This window comes from Rhamphochromis longiceps, linkage group LG4 (genome assembly GCF_057381845.1).
Source record: "Rhamphochromis longiceps isolate RC_006_pf linkage group LG4, R_longiceps_female_GT1.1, whole genome shotgun sequence".
Lineage (NCBI taxonomy): Eukaryota > Metazoa > Chordata > Actinopteri > Cichliformes > Cichlidae > Rhamphochromis > Rhamphochromis longiceps.
Window position 1 is genome coordinate 732731 of NC_140560.1, and position 17089 is coordinate 749819.

Consider the following 17089-nt stretch of genomic DNA (forward strand, 5'->3'; position numbering starts at 1 on the left):
CTTCATGACGGTGCCCCTGGTCATTTAGACCCCACACCTCCAGACTCTCAAACACCTTCTTCTCTGGCGACATTCAGCAAACAATGCCATGTTTGTGCTTTCTTAATGCCAGAGGTTTGGATTTCTGCAGCAGGTTGGCAGCTTTTGTGCACCATACACTAGGGCTGGGCGATATGGCCTAAAATTCATATCACGTTATAGTTTGAAGCACGTGCGGTAACGATATATTCTTTTCTTCTGTATAACGTATTTTCCACACTTAAATCGAGAGTGTGCCTTATGTATGACTTCTGGTTGTGCTTACTGACCTCGAACCAATTTGGGCAGAAATCTGTTAAAAAATGTTTTAGTACAGCTTTGATAAGCTGCACTGCTTGATGGATGTGAGAGCATTACGGCTGCCGTAGGGAGGAGCTTCATGGAGTAATCTGGGTCCTAAACTCCGTCTGCTTCAGGTCCCAAAGTCAAATGAACACTGAGAGCTAAAAACTGTCTGAATTCTTTCATCTTTAATAAAATCATCAGCGTTGCTGCTTTACCAGGTGTAACAATTAAGTTTTACATCCATGAAAACAGAATTTACTACATTTAACGGAGTTAGAACTTAGCGGAAGTTAGCTCGCTAGTTTCCACCTAAACATTTCATATCATGTTCTGACTGAGATTTCTGAAACTAATTCAAACGTACAGCTCTGCTGTCACTTCCAACATAAATGAAGACAGAAAACTAAACAGCAGTGACGTTTGTAGGGTTACTGACGTTGGGCTAGCTGGTATATAATGTTGTGCTACGTGATCGCTAGCGACACAGCTATGTTAGCATAACATTAGCACAGTGAAGCTGGAGGATGAAGCCAACTTTTTTTCCACTCGATAAAAGTTAACGTGAGGGATTCTGGTGGTCAGGGACAAATGCAATCGCATAGCAGGATGCTGTACACGGGCCAAACTCCAGTCAGGAGAACAACTGAGATTATTCATCCACAATACGAGGTTAGTCATTAATATACTGCAACAACATGGGAACAGAGCAGCTGCCAGAGAATTCAACATTAATGAATCAATGTTACGGAAGTGAAGGAAACGCAGTTTTTGGCTTTCCCCATATTTCAGAAGTGCTTCATCTCTTTGCTGTGACTGTCGCCCGCCATCATTTGCAGATGATAATGGTTGTAGCCTGTCACTACCCGACCCGTACCGGAAACCCGATCAGTACCCCGCATGCGCAAATGTTACGTCACTTCCTCTCTTTGCCAACATTGCGACATTCAATATATTTGAATGATACGCGCCCAGTTAGCTCCTAGCATTTCTCAACAGCTCTGCCTCCTTTTCGACTGCCCGGGACATTTAAACAATGGATAATCCCTATACAAAGAAATTCATGCTTTTCTCCTCAACAGAGAGCGTCCCCCGATTGAGCAACAGCGCCGTAAAATAAGAAGAATGGCGCCTAATTACAGAGTTAATAATGCAGACTTTGTAATATCTCACGTGTAGATTCATCAGCCAGATTAAGTGTTTACTGACAATTGACAGTGATAGCGCACATCATCATCACTATTCCAACAATCCTCTCCTCACAGACGAGCATAAACACACTCGACTATCGCTAAATCAGATTTAACACACGTTTGTAATGACGATAATTCAGTTTATAATAGGGTTTATTCGCTCGGTCAGCAGGTGGCGGTATCCTCGTACACTGGGGAGTAAACTGCCATTAAACGAACAGAAGAAGAAGAAAACATCTGCACATGCGCGGTACGGATCGGGTAGACCCGATTTGTACGGTCAGACTTTACACATGCGCAGTAAGGATCGGAGAGTCCTGATCTGTAACTTTCTTTTTATTTTTCGTTTTTGTCTACATTGTACTGAAATGCTTCATTATTGCAAACATTTTAAGAGATACTTGTTATTCTTAACATCTTAACAGATACTCTGACCCATAACTATCGTAAAACGCTACGACCGGAAGTAGAAACCTTTCGCGCATGCGGGGTACCGATCGGGTTTCCGGTACAGATCGGGTAGTGACAATAGCCGCTGCGATGCTTTCGACCAAAACAGGCGCAGCTTCATGAAATCATCAACATGCGCTATCGCGGTAGAGCGGTATAGTCAAAATCTCTATCGTTGGCCAAATTTATATGGTTTCTATCGTATATCGTTTATATCGCCCACCCCTACCATACAGCTCTGCACCCTGTGACCCTGGTCTTCCACTTTGTGGATGAGATCCTGGGGCTCCTGATCGTGCAAGATCTAGGAGGGGAAAACTCCTACTCACAATCTAGCTCGCTGCAGCAGTAATTCAAGTTCAGTGCGGATTCTTTCATAGATGTTGGTAAAGGCAGACTGAATTGATCTCATGTTGTCTGTGTGAGTGTGGCACTGAGACTGAAAACCCTTCATGAATGAAGAGGTGTGGCTCAGTACTTTGTCTGTGCAGTTCATAATCTCAAACTGTAAAATACTGGCAGCCTCCTGCAGCAGAGGCACCTGTGGTATACATTTGAAAATCTCTGCCTTTGAATTTGAGGTTGAGATTAGTGAGACTCACACTAACTCACTGCCTCCCCAGCAGGGTGATGACACCTCACAGCTTTTTACAGCTGAGGGGTAAGAGCTACACCACAATATAGCCATTCAAACATAATGAATTACTTGCTAAATCAGACATGTATTGGTAGGAAAAGGTATAAGAAGTAAGCAGAAAACCCCCAATGTAATACTCACCCAGATTCTGACGATACTCTGACTTGATGCCGATCTGCAGCAGCTGATTCTCAAACAAAACTCCGTTGTTTTTGCACACAAACCTGGGAGGGAGAAGACGAACAGTGAAATGACAAGAACAACATCCCTGCAGCTATTTGACAAAACTGGTCCTACTTAGATAATCAGCTATACAGTATTGTGCAAAAGCCTCTTTCTTATTTAAAATTGGAAAGAGATCTACTGATGGTACTTCTCAGCAACAACACGCAGCCCCAAACCATTAGAGCCTCCACTAGTTTAAAGAAGACGCTCTCTTTTCTACCTCTCTCCTGAGAACCCCGTATACACTGAGGATGATTTGAACCACAAACTTCCTGCTGCTACTGATATTCAGTCCAGTACTGGTAACTCGTTGGTGTAGAAATCCTATTTTATGCCTGTCAAACTGCTGTCTTTGGCATTTTTCATAGGCAACATACTGCAACAAGATAAAACCTAAGTCATGTGTACACAACATCAATCATAGGTTAATGTTAAAGAAGCAAAATCAAAATGTTCCTGTGAAAATGTTAGATGCAAGGAGTGGAAAGGAATGCTGCTAATGTCCACAGACAAACTTCCACAGGTCTTTAGAGACACCAAGTGGAAAAACCCAAAACAAACAAACACTATAAAGAGCTGGGGTTGGTTCAAGGCTTTTGCACAGTACTGTATCCTAATTTTGATATTTAGCAAGTAATTGACTCACCTCTGTGGGTGCAGTGATCTGTTAGCCACTGCTTTAATGTCAACATTCATCAAGTCACATAGATAGAATAAGATGGGATCAGATCTAACTTGGTTCCTTCAGTGAACACACGTACAGCACATATACGTTGGGATATCATGGCCCGGTGTGTTACGGCTGATGAGACCTCTACTCCTCCAAGAAACTTTATAGATCCAGTGATTTCAAACGGGAGTCACAAGCAACATCAGACAGTGAATGTTCCCCTGAGGGAAAGCAGATCCCACATCTGGGCTGCTACCACAGGGTGTGCCCTCCATTCCCTCACCAGGAAGCATGGCTGGCTGTCGGAGAAAGATGAACACTGCACTACAGCAGCAGAGTGAGACCCCTTTAACACAGGAGAAGAACATGTCCCACCCTGCCTCTAAGAGACCACTGTTGAATCTCCCATCCTACGACATGCTGGGCCCTCAAACGCTCACCTTTAACAGTGAACGTGGCCCGACAGTGATCACATAGGCCATCGTGCCCAACAATCAGAACATCGTTTACAAATGCAGACAGCACCCCAGCTTAACTGAGAGCGGTGGCGATGAAATGCAGCACTCCATGCTCAGACGTTTGACGCTGGCCGAGAACTGCAATCGGTAACCTGTAGCAACAGTTCGCAGCAACCACGGAGAGGAGGCACAAGCTGAAGCAGGTGAGCAACCAGCAGAACCCAGTGTGTCTGCAAGAAATGCATCACCTGCTTAGTTTAGTTTGGTTTAGACTGGGAGAGGAGAGGGTCCTGCCGTGCGACAGGAGTCCACAAGCATCTTTTTAGGGTCGAGTGCCGGAGCTTGTGATTAAGGCTTCAGGCCCAGTCAACTGTCTCCTAGCATAGACATCCACCAGGCAGAAGGGGCATGCCATCCAAAGAGAAACCCCACCTCTGAGGACAGGGGCGAACAGTCACCTCCTGGCCGGGGATGTCCTACCGCGAGGACGCCCCAGTGTAGACCCAGTACACACTGGAGAAATGACATCTATGGGCTGCTCTGGAAAACGATTCAGGTTAACCCCGAGGACGTGGCTGGAGAGAGGCAGGTCTGAGCTACCCTTCTTAAGCTGCTGCCCCTGCACACAGCTGAGTGGTGTTACCAGTTACTGAAGAATGTGATTAATGTTTCAAATGCCTTTGTTAAGACAGTTTTTGACATTATCCATTAAATGGTTCTCAAATTCAGTGCAATATTGGAGCGTTCTTAGCTTTACACGAGTCGGTCGAACTTTTTTCCCTCGTTTAGTCGACTAAGAAATGAGTCACCAGGAACATCTCTGGTATTGGTACACACCAGGTGTGTGAGACGACAGCAGAGATGACTAACAATAGCTAGCTAGCCCAGCTCGGCAGAGGGGTTCTGCTCCTCAGTGAGAACAGCCTAAGAACCGGCGACAAGTGATATACGTGCAGGCAGAGCCACACGTACGTCACTACAGGCATTAAAGAATATCCCATACTATATGCACTGTACCAAGTGAATCGCCTGAACGGGAACCACATATGTGCTAACCAAACAGTTACAAACTGTCAGTGTCTGATATCTGTTCTGCCACAGCTGAAAATGTTCAAAAATGACAGAAATAACCAAATAATCTTTTACAGGTTACCCTGACAAACGAAGGGGAATCAAATTAAACCGTTATTTTAAATATTGGAACTGGATCAGTACACAAGTGGCACTGTATGAATGATGTAATCAGAACTCTGTATTCAAATATACAGAATCCACACTGGAAAGTGGTATGAATCAGACTTAGTAGGGCCTCTAATGTACATGCTTTTTAAAAACAGCAGCAGAACTATGTAGAGCTGATATTTTAATTAAGTGTGCGGACTCTTTTTGACAAGGAATCAAACAATTTTATGCCGAGCTACAGCATGAAAATGTTTAGACACAGAAGAAGCTTACTTGTTAAGAAGTTCATCTGCCTCAGACAGAGGAGGAGCAGGATCCTCAGAGGGAGGAGCAGAGCTGGGAGGCCACAGGACAGGGCAAGGATGCAGGGACAGCCCAAGAACAAAGCAGGGATGGAAGCAGATAGGCAACAGGACAAATAAGGAATGAATGGGTAAGAGTGGAAATGGGAAATGAGAGCAACTCATTCAACACAGTAAACAGGAACGGTGTGATGAAAATTGGCAACAAGATAAAGATAAAGTAAAATGCAGAGCTGGTTAGTACAAGCACTTCACAGGTGAATGATACACACAGTGCAGAGTTCACCATGCACTCTGAATGTGCATCTGTGGTACAATACTCACACAGGCCCGCATCGAATAGCTCTATACTCACTGCTTAACACACGGGCCCACCGCTAAAGAAATAAGCAGGGCTTCAAGTAACGTTAAAGAAAACTAGGTGAACATCAGCACTAAACATGCATATTGTGCACATAAAATGTGATGCCATTAATGATGGTTTTAATGTGCGCACAATATTTGCCCCGCAGTTGCTAGACAGTGTTTCCATGTTTTTACAGTTGTAATGATCATCTACAGTCTGTTTAATGTTCTCCTACCAGTCAGGACTGCTGCTGTGCACAAGCATTCTGGGGGGGTTAAAGGTTATTACCAATAAGGTGCATCAACCACAGCAAAATATGAGACACTGTGGATCAATGGAGACACAATGCATTTGACTAAGATATCAGCTTCTGCTCCACTGAAAAACAAACGGGTGTCTGAAAGAACGATGGTGCTCTTACCCATCCAAATAAACTGACGGCAAATATATTTATAGCCCTTTTCCACTGGTACCTACTGAGCTCGGCGCGACGCAACTCTACTCGGCTGCAGTCGTTTTCCATTACAATCGAGTACCAAGTGCAGAGTTTGTGTGCGACACAAACACAACACAAAGCGATGGTGTACCTGCTGTTGGTGTGTGGCCTTGCGGCTCGGGGACCACGTTTTGTGTCATTGTTGGGTTAAAACATGGATGTTTTGTTTTTCATAAAGGAGTCGCTCTCTCTTATGACTCATTGTGCGACGCCACTTAGTGGCCAGTTGGATCAACACGACTCGACTGGTTTTCCATTACAACCCAGTAGTACCTTGTCTGCGTGCTTGTCGTCATAGTAACGTGTGTGCGCGTCCCACAGCACAATTAATATGCAACAAAGGTGGACGTCGAAGCGAATGCATACCTGCTGCTGGGTCTGTAGCTTTTCGTCACACTCGGGGAACACGCCGTCGTTTTCTGTAGCCGTTCTGATTTTTGTGAAAGCAACGCCAAGCAGGTACCAAAAAGTACCTGCTACCAGGTACTGTGACCTAATGGAAAACCCTGCAAACCGTGCCGAGTCGATTCCAGTAGGTAGTAATGAAAAAGGGCTGTAGGTACTAAAACAAAGTCCCTGGTACCACCTAATGGAAAAGCCTAAAGACCAAGTCGAGGTGAGCTGAGTACGGAAAAGGGCCGTGAGATACCCAGGGCTTCACAAACCTACAGGTTGAAAATAATATTAATAGTAAATGTAATAACAAAATCATCTTTTATAGATTAATCTGTAGCATTGTTATATTACTGTGATGCACCTGACAGGAGAAGCAGAGCAATAATTCAGGACCACAGCTCAGAGTGAGACCAGAAGCTTGATGGGATGGGCAGCAGCCAGACACCAGCAAGAAGCACTTTATCAGGACAGACTGACTGAACGAGTGTTTTTGCTGTGTGGTTTATCACAGAAGGAAAGCCCAGAAAAGAGGGCAGTGTGTTGTACTGACTACAGAGCTGTGGATCTGCTGCTCTCACTACTCCTGTGTGGACAGTGTTATATCGATCACCCACAATTTTAGACGAGCAACTACCAAATTGAATGCGGCCTTTGGCACTGTGTACGTGCCCTGTATGAAGCAGTGCAGACGGTTTACAGAGCACGTTCCCTGTAACGTGCTCCCTGCTGCTGCTGCTACAAACCATGTGGCTGACAGCAGAAAAGTTTGCACTCAAAACAGCAAGTTTGACTAAGCTACTTCACTTACGTGCAACAAGTCACCTCCTCAGTAACATACATGTTAAAGACATTTTCAATGAAAAAAACAAAAGCCCGAGTTGCATCTTTTTAGCCAGTTCTAATTTTGTAGGTTACTACTGGTCCCTTACTCCGAGTCACCAGAACCCTCCACCAATAGGGAATCGGAGGTCTCAGTGGGCTGTTCCAGATCTCTGTCAGTGTCAATCATGGTGAAGGACAGGAGAAGACACGCATCCGTATCAAAACACACAGATGTGTAACCGCACAAACAGACACACACACACACACAAACACAGGGGAATGGAGAGAAGGGAAAGAGAAAAAGACGAAAGACAGTCACATACATAGCAAGATTAAAAAAAGCAGACCTGCCAACCTTGAAGCTCATACCGAGTCCATCGTCTCCGTTTGCCACAGATCAGAAACGCTGCGATCCAACTGTGACTCGACTTCTTACGTTTCTTAAAGCTTTTTCTTAAAGATAGTGGGCTGACCCACTACGGATCATGTGCTCCATTTACATGAGCCAAAGCATGAAGGCGTGGCTTATCATCACCAGAGGTTGCAGGTGAAACAATTATGAGAGCCTGGCTCACACCATCATGTGCCCTGTTGAGATCACGTGACTGCAACAGTGAGTGGGGGTTGGAAGGGATCTCAGAACTGGATTATAGACGGCAGACGGCTGGTGTCGTAAGCCCCGCCCTCTGTTCAAAGATGGTCGTTCACAGTGGACATGCATGGCCTCTTTCAAACCATCTGCCTTCTCAGAATGTGAACCCTGGCACCCTTGGAAGAGTGACCTTTGACCTTTAGATGCCGATGTAGTCGAGCCTTGTGCTATCCAGGTGGCTCTTCTATGTTGTGCCATGTGTTTGTGGCACTCCTCGTGTGCTGCACTGCGTACCCCATGTTGCGTAGCTAGTGTTTGGGAGGTGTGTTTGTTGTCTGAGGGTGTGGCTGAGTTTGAAGTGCACCAGGATGCCTCCTGACTTTCTCTGCTAAACCTACATGACAATGTCCTTCCGTTGTCCTTCCGTTTCTCCCTCGTTAATGTCAGACCTCGTTTCTTGTCCGTCTTCTTTGATTTGATGGAGCCCCAGTTTGTGGACCTTATTGGTGAAGTCAGAGTTTTTGATGTAGTGGGGCGTGTTCCTCACCATGGGAGCTGGGATGGTGGTGAGGTGCTTGGAAGCGTTGTAGGTGGCTGAGTATACACTGCTAATAATTGAGTGGGACGACTTCTTTGTGAACCCTAAAGGTCCAGCCACCCTTTCACTGAAACAGTTTCTGACAAGACTTCGCCAACGTGGACCAGCTAAAGGTCCAGATGCATCTTTCAGGGCTTTGCATTTGTTAAGGGTTTGACTTTCTTTTATCTCCTACAGTTTTCTTGCTATACATTCAAAATAAAAACCCACTGCCTACGTCACACACTACAGTTCAGCCTTATGATACCAATATACCTGCTGACAGTGCGGTGCTTTTAACAGTTAGGAACACAACAAGTAATCATAGTATTTCACAGCACAATACATGTTATGGCCTGAGCAGTCAAAGAACGAACTTTTCTTTGAGAGCCAAACCTGAAGCAGTACATATTTACTCTTTGAGGAAACGCCTGTGCTTTTATCTCATGCTATACCAATCATTAACATCAACAGCGGCTCTCAAAGAAAAACCAGTCATCAACAAAGAGACGTTGGACCGCAGCATCAGATACAACATCCAACTACAAATGTCTTCAGGTTGGCAGGTCCATATAAGACAAAGAGAGCAAAGTAAGACAGAGTGACCGGTGACAACATGAACAGACTGTAACTACCTGCATCGTAGTTGAAAAGCACAAACACAGCTCCACAACCATCTTACATTCACCACACAGTAAAGAAACAGCAAAGTTTGCCAGTGATGTTTGAGACAGTCCAGTATGAGTCAGTCTTACAGTGTTGTTCCTTTTAGCTCTGCTGCACTTCAGTCATTTTTAACCTCCAGGTACATTCGTGCACAGAACAAACCTGCTTTCTAGCTGAAGCTAACTTTGTTCCACGCTCGGCCCTGCACTACGATGCAAACGTGCACCTTTGTCTGATCGGTGCAGTCTAAGCTGTTTCTATCTTATGGCTGGTTCACCACTGCACACAAATGAAATTGTATGAAAACAGATGTTACTTTGAGCTGTTACTGTGATGTCCCACAATCACCACACACGAGTGTTTGTAATGTTAGTCCTAACGACCAAAGCTGATGATTATTCTTAGTTCACAGGGTGCTGACTTTGAGCAGCTGGTTTTAGTTTCATTTCCTTTTCACACAGCTCTGCAGGCTCACAGCTTCTGTACAGCCACCCATACTGGACTTGACTAAAAGCTTAGTTCAAGAGTTCATCAAGACATGAACTTTCACCTCAGGAAGCCGTCGTCATTCACAGCAGCAGAAGGTGCAGCAGGCCCTGAATCAGAGAACACGTCCACGAGTAGGCTGCCAGCATTGGTCTGAGCAGCACCGACGGGAGCAGCAGAGCGAATTCCCAGCAGGTCTGCTGATGGTGACGGGGTGGACTGGAAACCAGGAAAGTTGTATTAAATGGAAAACATAAGAAAAGCTGAGAGTTTTGCAAACAAAGACTAGAGAAAGCGTGCTTACAGCATTAGATGCAGCCATGGCTGCTGTGTCTGGGCCCCGGTCGGCCCCTCCATTCAACTCCCCAGCCTCTCGTTTGCTATCATCCAGCTCTGTCACAGAGACGGCTCCTGGGCCCTTCTTCTTCTTCAGCTTGGCCAGAATGGAAGACTCCCTCTCTGGAAAGGGAGGCATCTCCTCTAAGACGGTGGCCTGAAGGGGAAACGCATGTTGTGGGTTACCTTAGCCAAGCAGCCCTGACCATTAACATAATGTCGTTTTATCATTGGTGAGAACTAACCAAGACATCGGTGCTCGCAATCGAAGAAAGCTTGAGATACTCGACAGCACGCTGTTGCAGTTCCACATCAGAGTTGCGGATCTGGCTGTCACAGCGCAGCACCTCTTGGATGGTGGCCTTGGTCTCTGGGAACAGGTTGATAAACTTGATGTAGGCCGACAGCAGCAGTGCACGAGTGGGCACCGAGCACAGGTGGAACTTGGAATGAAGAAGGTTGAACTGGACCAGGGGGCTAGATGACAGGGAGACGGGCTTATTACCCAGCATTTCGACTGTCGACTTGTTACCTTATCAGATTAAAACCACCTTACCTGGAGCGTGGGTCACCAGCAATCAGGTTCCCAAACTCTCCAAGAATGTAGCCTCCTACTTTCACCATGTTCTCATGACAGGCAGGGGCTTGCAAAGCCTGGAACACAAAGGTTTAGTGGTTTTCCTGAAACGGATCACTGAAACAACCTTCTTTAGGATTAAAGTATTTTTCGACTTTAGGCCACGTTTGCTTTTGCTCACATCTCCTTCAGTTCTTACTGTTGACATTCAGACGCTTGAGGACAACCACTGCTGTTGCAGACAAGATAAAAACACTGCTATCACATATATGAATCAATTAACCAAAGGTAAACACACTCAAACCGTGGTGTGTGTGCTCCTGAGCAGCTATATTATTCATATATGAAAGTCTGAAGAGCCAAACCAGAGTGTGAGACTAATGTCCAAAAACAAAGTTTGAATGTAAAGAAGGAAAAACTCTTCTTAGTGAAACATCGGGCTGCAGAAGAGCCGTCCCAATAAAACACTTCCGAACCATCTTCCAACTACAAGCTCTCTCTATTCACCTCCACAACATTTCGAGGGTTCATGAAGCAGTACCTCAAAGACCGTTTTGGCAGCGTAGCCTTGCACATCGTCTCGGTTGATGACAATCTGAATGACGCGGTACCACACCTCCTCGCTGACGTAGTCCCCAGCAATGCGAATGAGGTTGAGGATAGTGTCTACATACCAGGAGTAGTCCACGGCATATTTCTCTGCCAGTATGGCCACTTTCAGCACCTGAAACAGCAAAGTCAAAACTGGTTCATCTGTTCAAAGCTGACAGAGTGGATCAGGACTCACCACTCACGTGTTTTCTGTAATGGTGCTAAGTGTTACCCCAGGCCTGGCATAAACAGCATTTGCTTGCACAGTGACTCACACCTACCATTTCCTCTCTGATGGAGTAATCTGCCGTTTCCAAGTAGCTGAGCATCTCCGCTACGATCTGTTTGGCGTTGCTGCGATCACACATGGCATACAACAGATCGGCCGCTCGCTGTCGCACACTCACGTCCCTCTCAGTCTGCAGAAGCACGGACAAACAATAAGAAGAGGAACACTGAGCGCCAACAGTCCGCTACACCAGTGATGGTGTGTGTCTTTGTGAAGGTAAGCATTCATTCTTAAATGTGAGGCGTCACCTTCAGGGCATTGATAACGGTCTCGATGTGCGTCTTGACCGCTTCGTGGGAAAACTCAGAGCTGGCCAGCGTACACATGCTCTCCAAAGCCAGGTAGCGCAGGTTCGTCTCTCTGTGCTGCAAGAACTGACCCAGCTGGTTGCAGGCTCGTACCAGGAGGTTTGGCTCGCTGAGTAGGAGACAGAAAAACTCCCTTCACTGACAGCCTGGTACAGTTCTGAGCAGCCAGTTAGCACAGAGTCATGGTTTGTGTCCGTTTTGGTTTTAAGGTGACGACTCGACCACCACGCTGCTGCTTCTAAGGTACTATAGACCAGCGGTGCCCAACCCCCGGGTCAGGGCCCGGTCCGTGAGTCGTTTGGTACCGGGCCGCGAGAGCTGAGGCTCCGCTGTGAAATTCATGGTTTTCAGGGTTTTTATCGTTAACTCGGTTCCCCTGGGTCTTTCCCGTGTTGTAGTTGTGCGTCTTATTTTGAAAGAAGTATTTACGTGTTACCATAGCGACCAGAGAGCATTAAGGGGCAGAGAGGAGGACGTTACTCTCAGTGTTGTTGAAGCATTTGAGGAGCACGCTGCTAGCTCAGGCGGTAGAGCAGGTCATCCACTGATCGGAAGGTTGGTGGTTCGATTCCTGGCTTCCCCCAGTCTGCATGCCAAATATCCCTGGGCAAGATACTAACCCCAAATTGCTCTCCGATGCATCCATCGGAGTGTGAATGTGTGTGAATGTTAGCTATGAAGCACTTAGAAAGATGCGATTGTGTGAATGGGTGAATGCACAGGTTGTGTGAAGCTTTGAGCGCTCAGATGAGTAGAAAAGCGCTATATAAGAACCAGTTCATTTACCCTTTACCAATAAAGTTACACAATTACTCAGTTAATTTGTTTATTATGATATTTTCAAAATACCACAGTTTTTATCTTGGTCGTATTTATTTTGTCCGCCTTAAAGGCCGGTCTGTGGTGCATTAAAGACCGCTGCTGTAGACTATAGAGAACTGATGATTTTCACTCAGCACAGGCATCATCTTTAACTTCTACGTATGTAACGTTGTTAAATAACTGCGCAGAATAATATAAAACCTCTATGAATATACCATAAAGAAAGACTTAATCAGAACGTGGGGCTTTAAACCTGCTTCACACATACAGAGGACCAGACCATGACTGTACAGAGGTTCATCTACATATTTCTGTCTTACGATAAGAGGAAGAAGGGCAGTTCTAACAGTGTGCCATCTTTAGTAGTAGTAAATGTAAGAAATCTGTCAGCAGGGTTTAAATGAGAAGAAATCAGATTAACATTGTCCATTCAATGTTTTCTGAAGTGAAGAAGCTGCTTGGATGAGAAATGAAACATTCTGGGCTTTTCTATAGTACGCTGTGGAAACTGTCATTTAATTGTTTATCTATTAATGAATTACTTTGGTGTTAAGAAAAACACATTTTAAAGTCTCACATGTCTGCCCAGAGCAGTCCAGCAGTCTGGGCTGGAGTCTGTGGGCTGAGTCGGACCCCCGGGCATACATCTCACACCCCTGTTCTAGCAGACCCTGTGCACACCCACCTGGGAGGAGATCCCCCGGACACCACCTGTTGTCTCATTAGGAGCATGCCCCATCGTTGTTAGGCATGCATGTCAGCACACGAGGGCCAAACACATTACCATGTAACATGTGAAAAAGGACTAGTATGCCATTTCTTCACTGGCTTTGTGGGTTGTGTATATATTACCTTTATCATGTTCTTTAGTGGTATGGATTCTCTTTGTATTCATAAAGTAGTCGTACTATAATTCTTACTAAAAATATCACTATTAGATGTATTAGTAAAAGTACTCCCCTTAATGAACAATACATAAATAATAACTGTACCTCAGACTCACAGGGCCCAAAGTGTGAGTGAGAGTGAGTCAGTGAGAGATGCACAGAACAATTTCAGGATGTATCCATGCTGGTCAAATTTAGAGGGTTTGCAGTTGTTACAGGCTGTGAATGTGCTGAGGAGATGATCTGCGTTTAGGTGTGTGTTGTGATGTAAATAAATATCGTATTTTGCTTTAAAGAAAATAGTTGTCGATACTTTCGTTTTGGGATTATTTTTGTGGAAGCCCGTATTAGTCTTTTTTTATGAGTTCGCCCTCTTTAAGAGCAGTGAGCTTGGGGGCCCTTTTTCCCTTATTTCTATTTTTCCTGAGTTGCACGCCGGTTGCCTAGGCCGGGGTGTAACATTAGTGCTACATTAGAGTTAAAATAGTGTCACATTAGTGTCACATTAGAGTTACATTAGAGTTACATTAGAGTCACATTAGTGCTACATTAGTGCTACATTAGAGTTAAAATAGTGTCACATTAGAGTTACATTAGAGTCACATTAGAGTCACATTAGTGCTACATTAGAGTTACATTAGTGTCACATTAGTGCTACATTAGAGTTAAAATAGTGCTACATTAGTGTTACATTAGTGCTACATTAGAGTTACATTAGTGCTACATTAGAGTTAAAATAGTGTCACATTAGTGTCACATTAGTGCTACATTAGTGCTACATTAGAGTTAAAATAGTGCTACATTAGTGTTACATTAGTGCTACATTAGAGTTACATTAGTGCTACATTAGAGTTAAAATAGTGTCACATTAGAGTTACATTAGAGTTACATTAGTGCTACATTAGAGTTAAAATAGTGCTACATTAGTGTTACATTAGTGTCACATTAGTGTTACATTAGTGCTACATTAGAGTTAAAATAGTGCTACATTAGTGTTACATTAGTGCTACATTAGAGTTACATTAGTGCTACATTAGAGTTAAAATAGTGTCACATTAGTGTCACATTAGTGCTACATTAGTGCTACATTAGAGTTAAAATAGTGCTACATTAGTGCTACATTAGAGTTACATTAGTGCTACATTAGAGTTAAAATAGTGTCACATTAGTGTCACATTAGTGCTACATTAGTGCTACATTAGAGTTAAAATAGTGCTACATTAGTGTTACATTAGTGCTACATTAGAGTTACATTAGTGCTACATTAGAGTTAAAATAGTGTCACATTAGAGTTACATTAGAGTTACATTAGTGCTACATTAGAGTTAAAATAGTGCTACATTAGTGTTACATTAGTGCTACATTAGAGTTACATTAGTGCTACATTAGAGTTAAAATAGTGTCACATTAGTGTCACATTAGTGCTACATTAGTGCTACATTAGAGTTAAAATAGTGCTACATTAGTGTTACATTAGTGCTACATTAGAGTTACATTAGTGCTACATTAGAGTTAAAATAGTGTCACATTAGTGTCACATTAGTGCTACATTAGTGCTACATTAGAGTTAAAATAGTGCTACATTAGTGTTACATTAGTGCTACATTAGAGTTACATTAGTGCTACATTAGAGTTAAAATAGTGTCACATTAGTGTCACATTAGAGTTACATTAGAGTTACATTAGTGCTACATTAGAGTTAAAATAGTGCTACATTAGTGTTACATTAGTGCTACATTAGAGTTACATTAGTGCTACATTAGAGTTAAAATAGTGTCACATTAGTGTCACATTAGTGCTACATTAGAGTTAAAATAGTGTCACATTAGTGCTACATTAGAGTTAAAATAGTGTCACATTAGTGCTACATTAGAGTTAAAATAGTGTCACATTAGTGTCACATTAGTGCTACATTAGTGCTACATTAGTGCTACATTAGAGTTAAAATAGTGTCACATTAGTGCTACATTAGTGCTACATTAGAGTTAAAATAGTGTCACATTAGTGCTACATTAGTGCTACATTAGAGTTACATTAGAGTTACATTAGTGCTACATTAAAGTCACATTAGTGTCACATTAGTGTTACAGCTCATCTTCTCTGCTGGGTGTTTAACAAGCAACACTGATGGTGCCACAGGAAACTGTTATCGATGACGAGCTTTGCTGGCTCACCTGTCAGAACTGGAGTCACTTACACCAGAATGTGTTACAAACATACACAGGTAGACTGCATGCACACACATCAGTAATTACACACTTATTTACAGTGTCATTACAGCATGAGCAGCACAGGCTGGCAGCCGACTGCACTTAGATTAAATGTGTGGCGCGAGTTAGCGTGCATTCTTTAAACTCGAGTGATAACAGTTCATTTCAATAATAAGTCAGTGAGGATGCTACAGACAGTACTCACCTGTCATAGTGGATGATAAGTGAAATAGCCTCAAACAGGATGGCATTTTTAGCATTTGAGTGCTGCACCTTCTTTGACTTTGGTGGCTCCTGGGCCTTATTAAGAATGGTCTCCAGACACTCTACCAGACGGCCCTTGACAGCACCATCTTCTGGTGGAGGGTAACACTGCAGCAAGCGCAACAGCTTGCAGGAAAGCCAGGGTGCCGGCACAAAATAGTAGGTGTAATCCTGCAGATCGGTGGAGGCTGACGAAACGATCTGGAGAACAAACAGTATTTATCATTGAGATGAAACCGTCTGCAGAGCATCTGTGTGGAAGCCTGCTCTCAACCGTGCAGTAAAACCTTGGGCCCTGTAACAGCAGAACCTTCCCGGTCGAACCCACTGGCTGGCCTTTCTGTGTGGAGTGTGGCTCCCCCCACAGTCCAAACACCGTCAGTGGTTCCCAAACTTTTTTTCCTAGGCCCCCTTTGTTTTACAAGAACCCCCCCCCCCCCCCCCCCCCCCCGCACAAACACATCCTCCAACCACACACGCCCATATTTTGCCCCGTTGCGGTTTATTTCACACCTCAAACATTTAGTAAACACATAAGCAAATACAAGTAAACTGCAATAAATTACAGGTAGTAATAAAATAAACTACTAACTCTTTTACGCTGCGTCCGCACCTACACGGGTGTTTTTGAACACGCAGCTGTTTCGTCTACGTAAACGGTGTTTCGAATTAGAGCTGGGCGATATATCGAGTTTTTAAAACATATCGATATTTTTTTATACGAGATATAAGATGTGACAATATCCTTTATATCGATATAGTCTATGTTACGTTATAATTATAGTTGTGGAGCCGCAAGTTTGCCTCTCTTTCGTCCACTTTTGTCTCTACGCAACGTTACTCCGCCTCGCCTTCACTGAAGACAACTCCCCCTCCTACCCCATCGCTTCACGTGCAGGCAGCGACAAGACGGACACGGCAAATCTCCGTTAACGAGTTACTGCGCATCGCCCCATGCGTGGGGCTGGACGGCGTCAACGTGCTAA

At 44.2% G+C, this 17089-nt stretch overlaps 1 protein-coding gene across 3 annotated transcripts in view; it reads right to left on the minus strand.

Moving 5' to 3' along the window:
- Positions 1-17089, minus strand: part of ap2a1 (adaptor related protein complex 2 subunit alpha 1) — a 40439-nt gene that overhangs the window by 7087 nt on the left and 16263 nt on the right. Inside the window, exons 6-16 of one of the 3 annotated variants that reach the window (XM_085402791.1) lie at positions 16045-16304; positions 11861-12029; positions 11605-11742; positions 11274-11456; positions 10712-10809; positions 10401-10632; positions 10124-10312; positions 9884-10038; positions 7606-7668; positions 5410-5472; positions 2743-2825 (exon numbers count right to left, since the gene is read on the minus strand). In XM_085402791.1, coding sequence (XP_085258917.1) covers positions 2743-2825; positions 5410-5472; positions 7606-7668; positions 9884-10038; positions 10124-10312; positions 10401-10632; positions 10712-10809; positions 11274-11456; positions 11605-11742; positions 11861-12029; positions 16045-16304 — 1633 coding nt within the window. The remainder of the gene's footprint in view (positions 1-2742; positions 2826-5409; positions 5473-7605; positions 7669-9883; positions 10039-10123; positions 10313-10400; positions 10633-10711; positions 10810-11273; positions 11457-11604; positions 11743-11860; positions 12030-16044; positions 16305-17089) is intronic. The other 2 variants (XM_085402790.1, XM_085402792.1) reach the window with 2 other exon arrangements.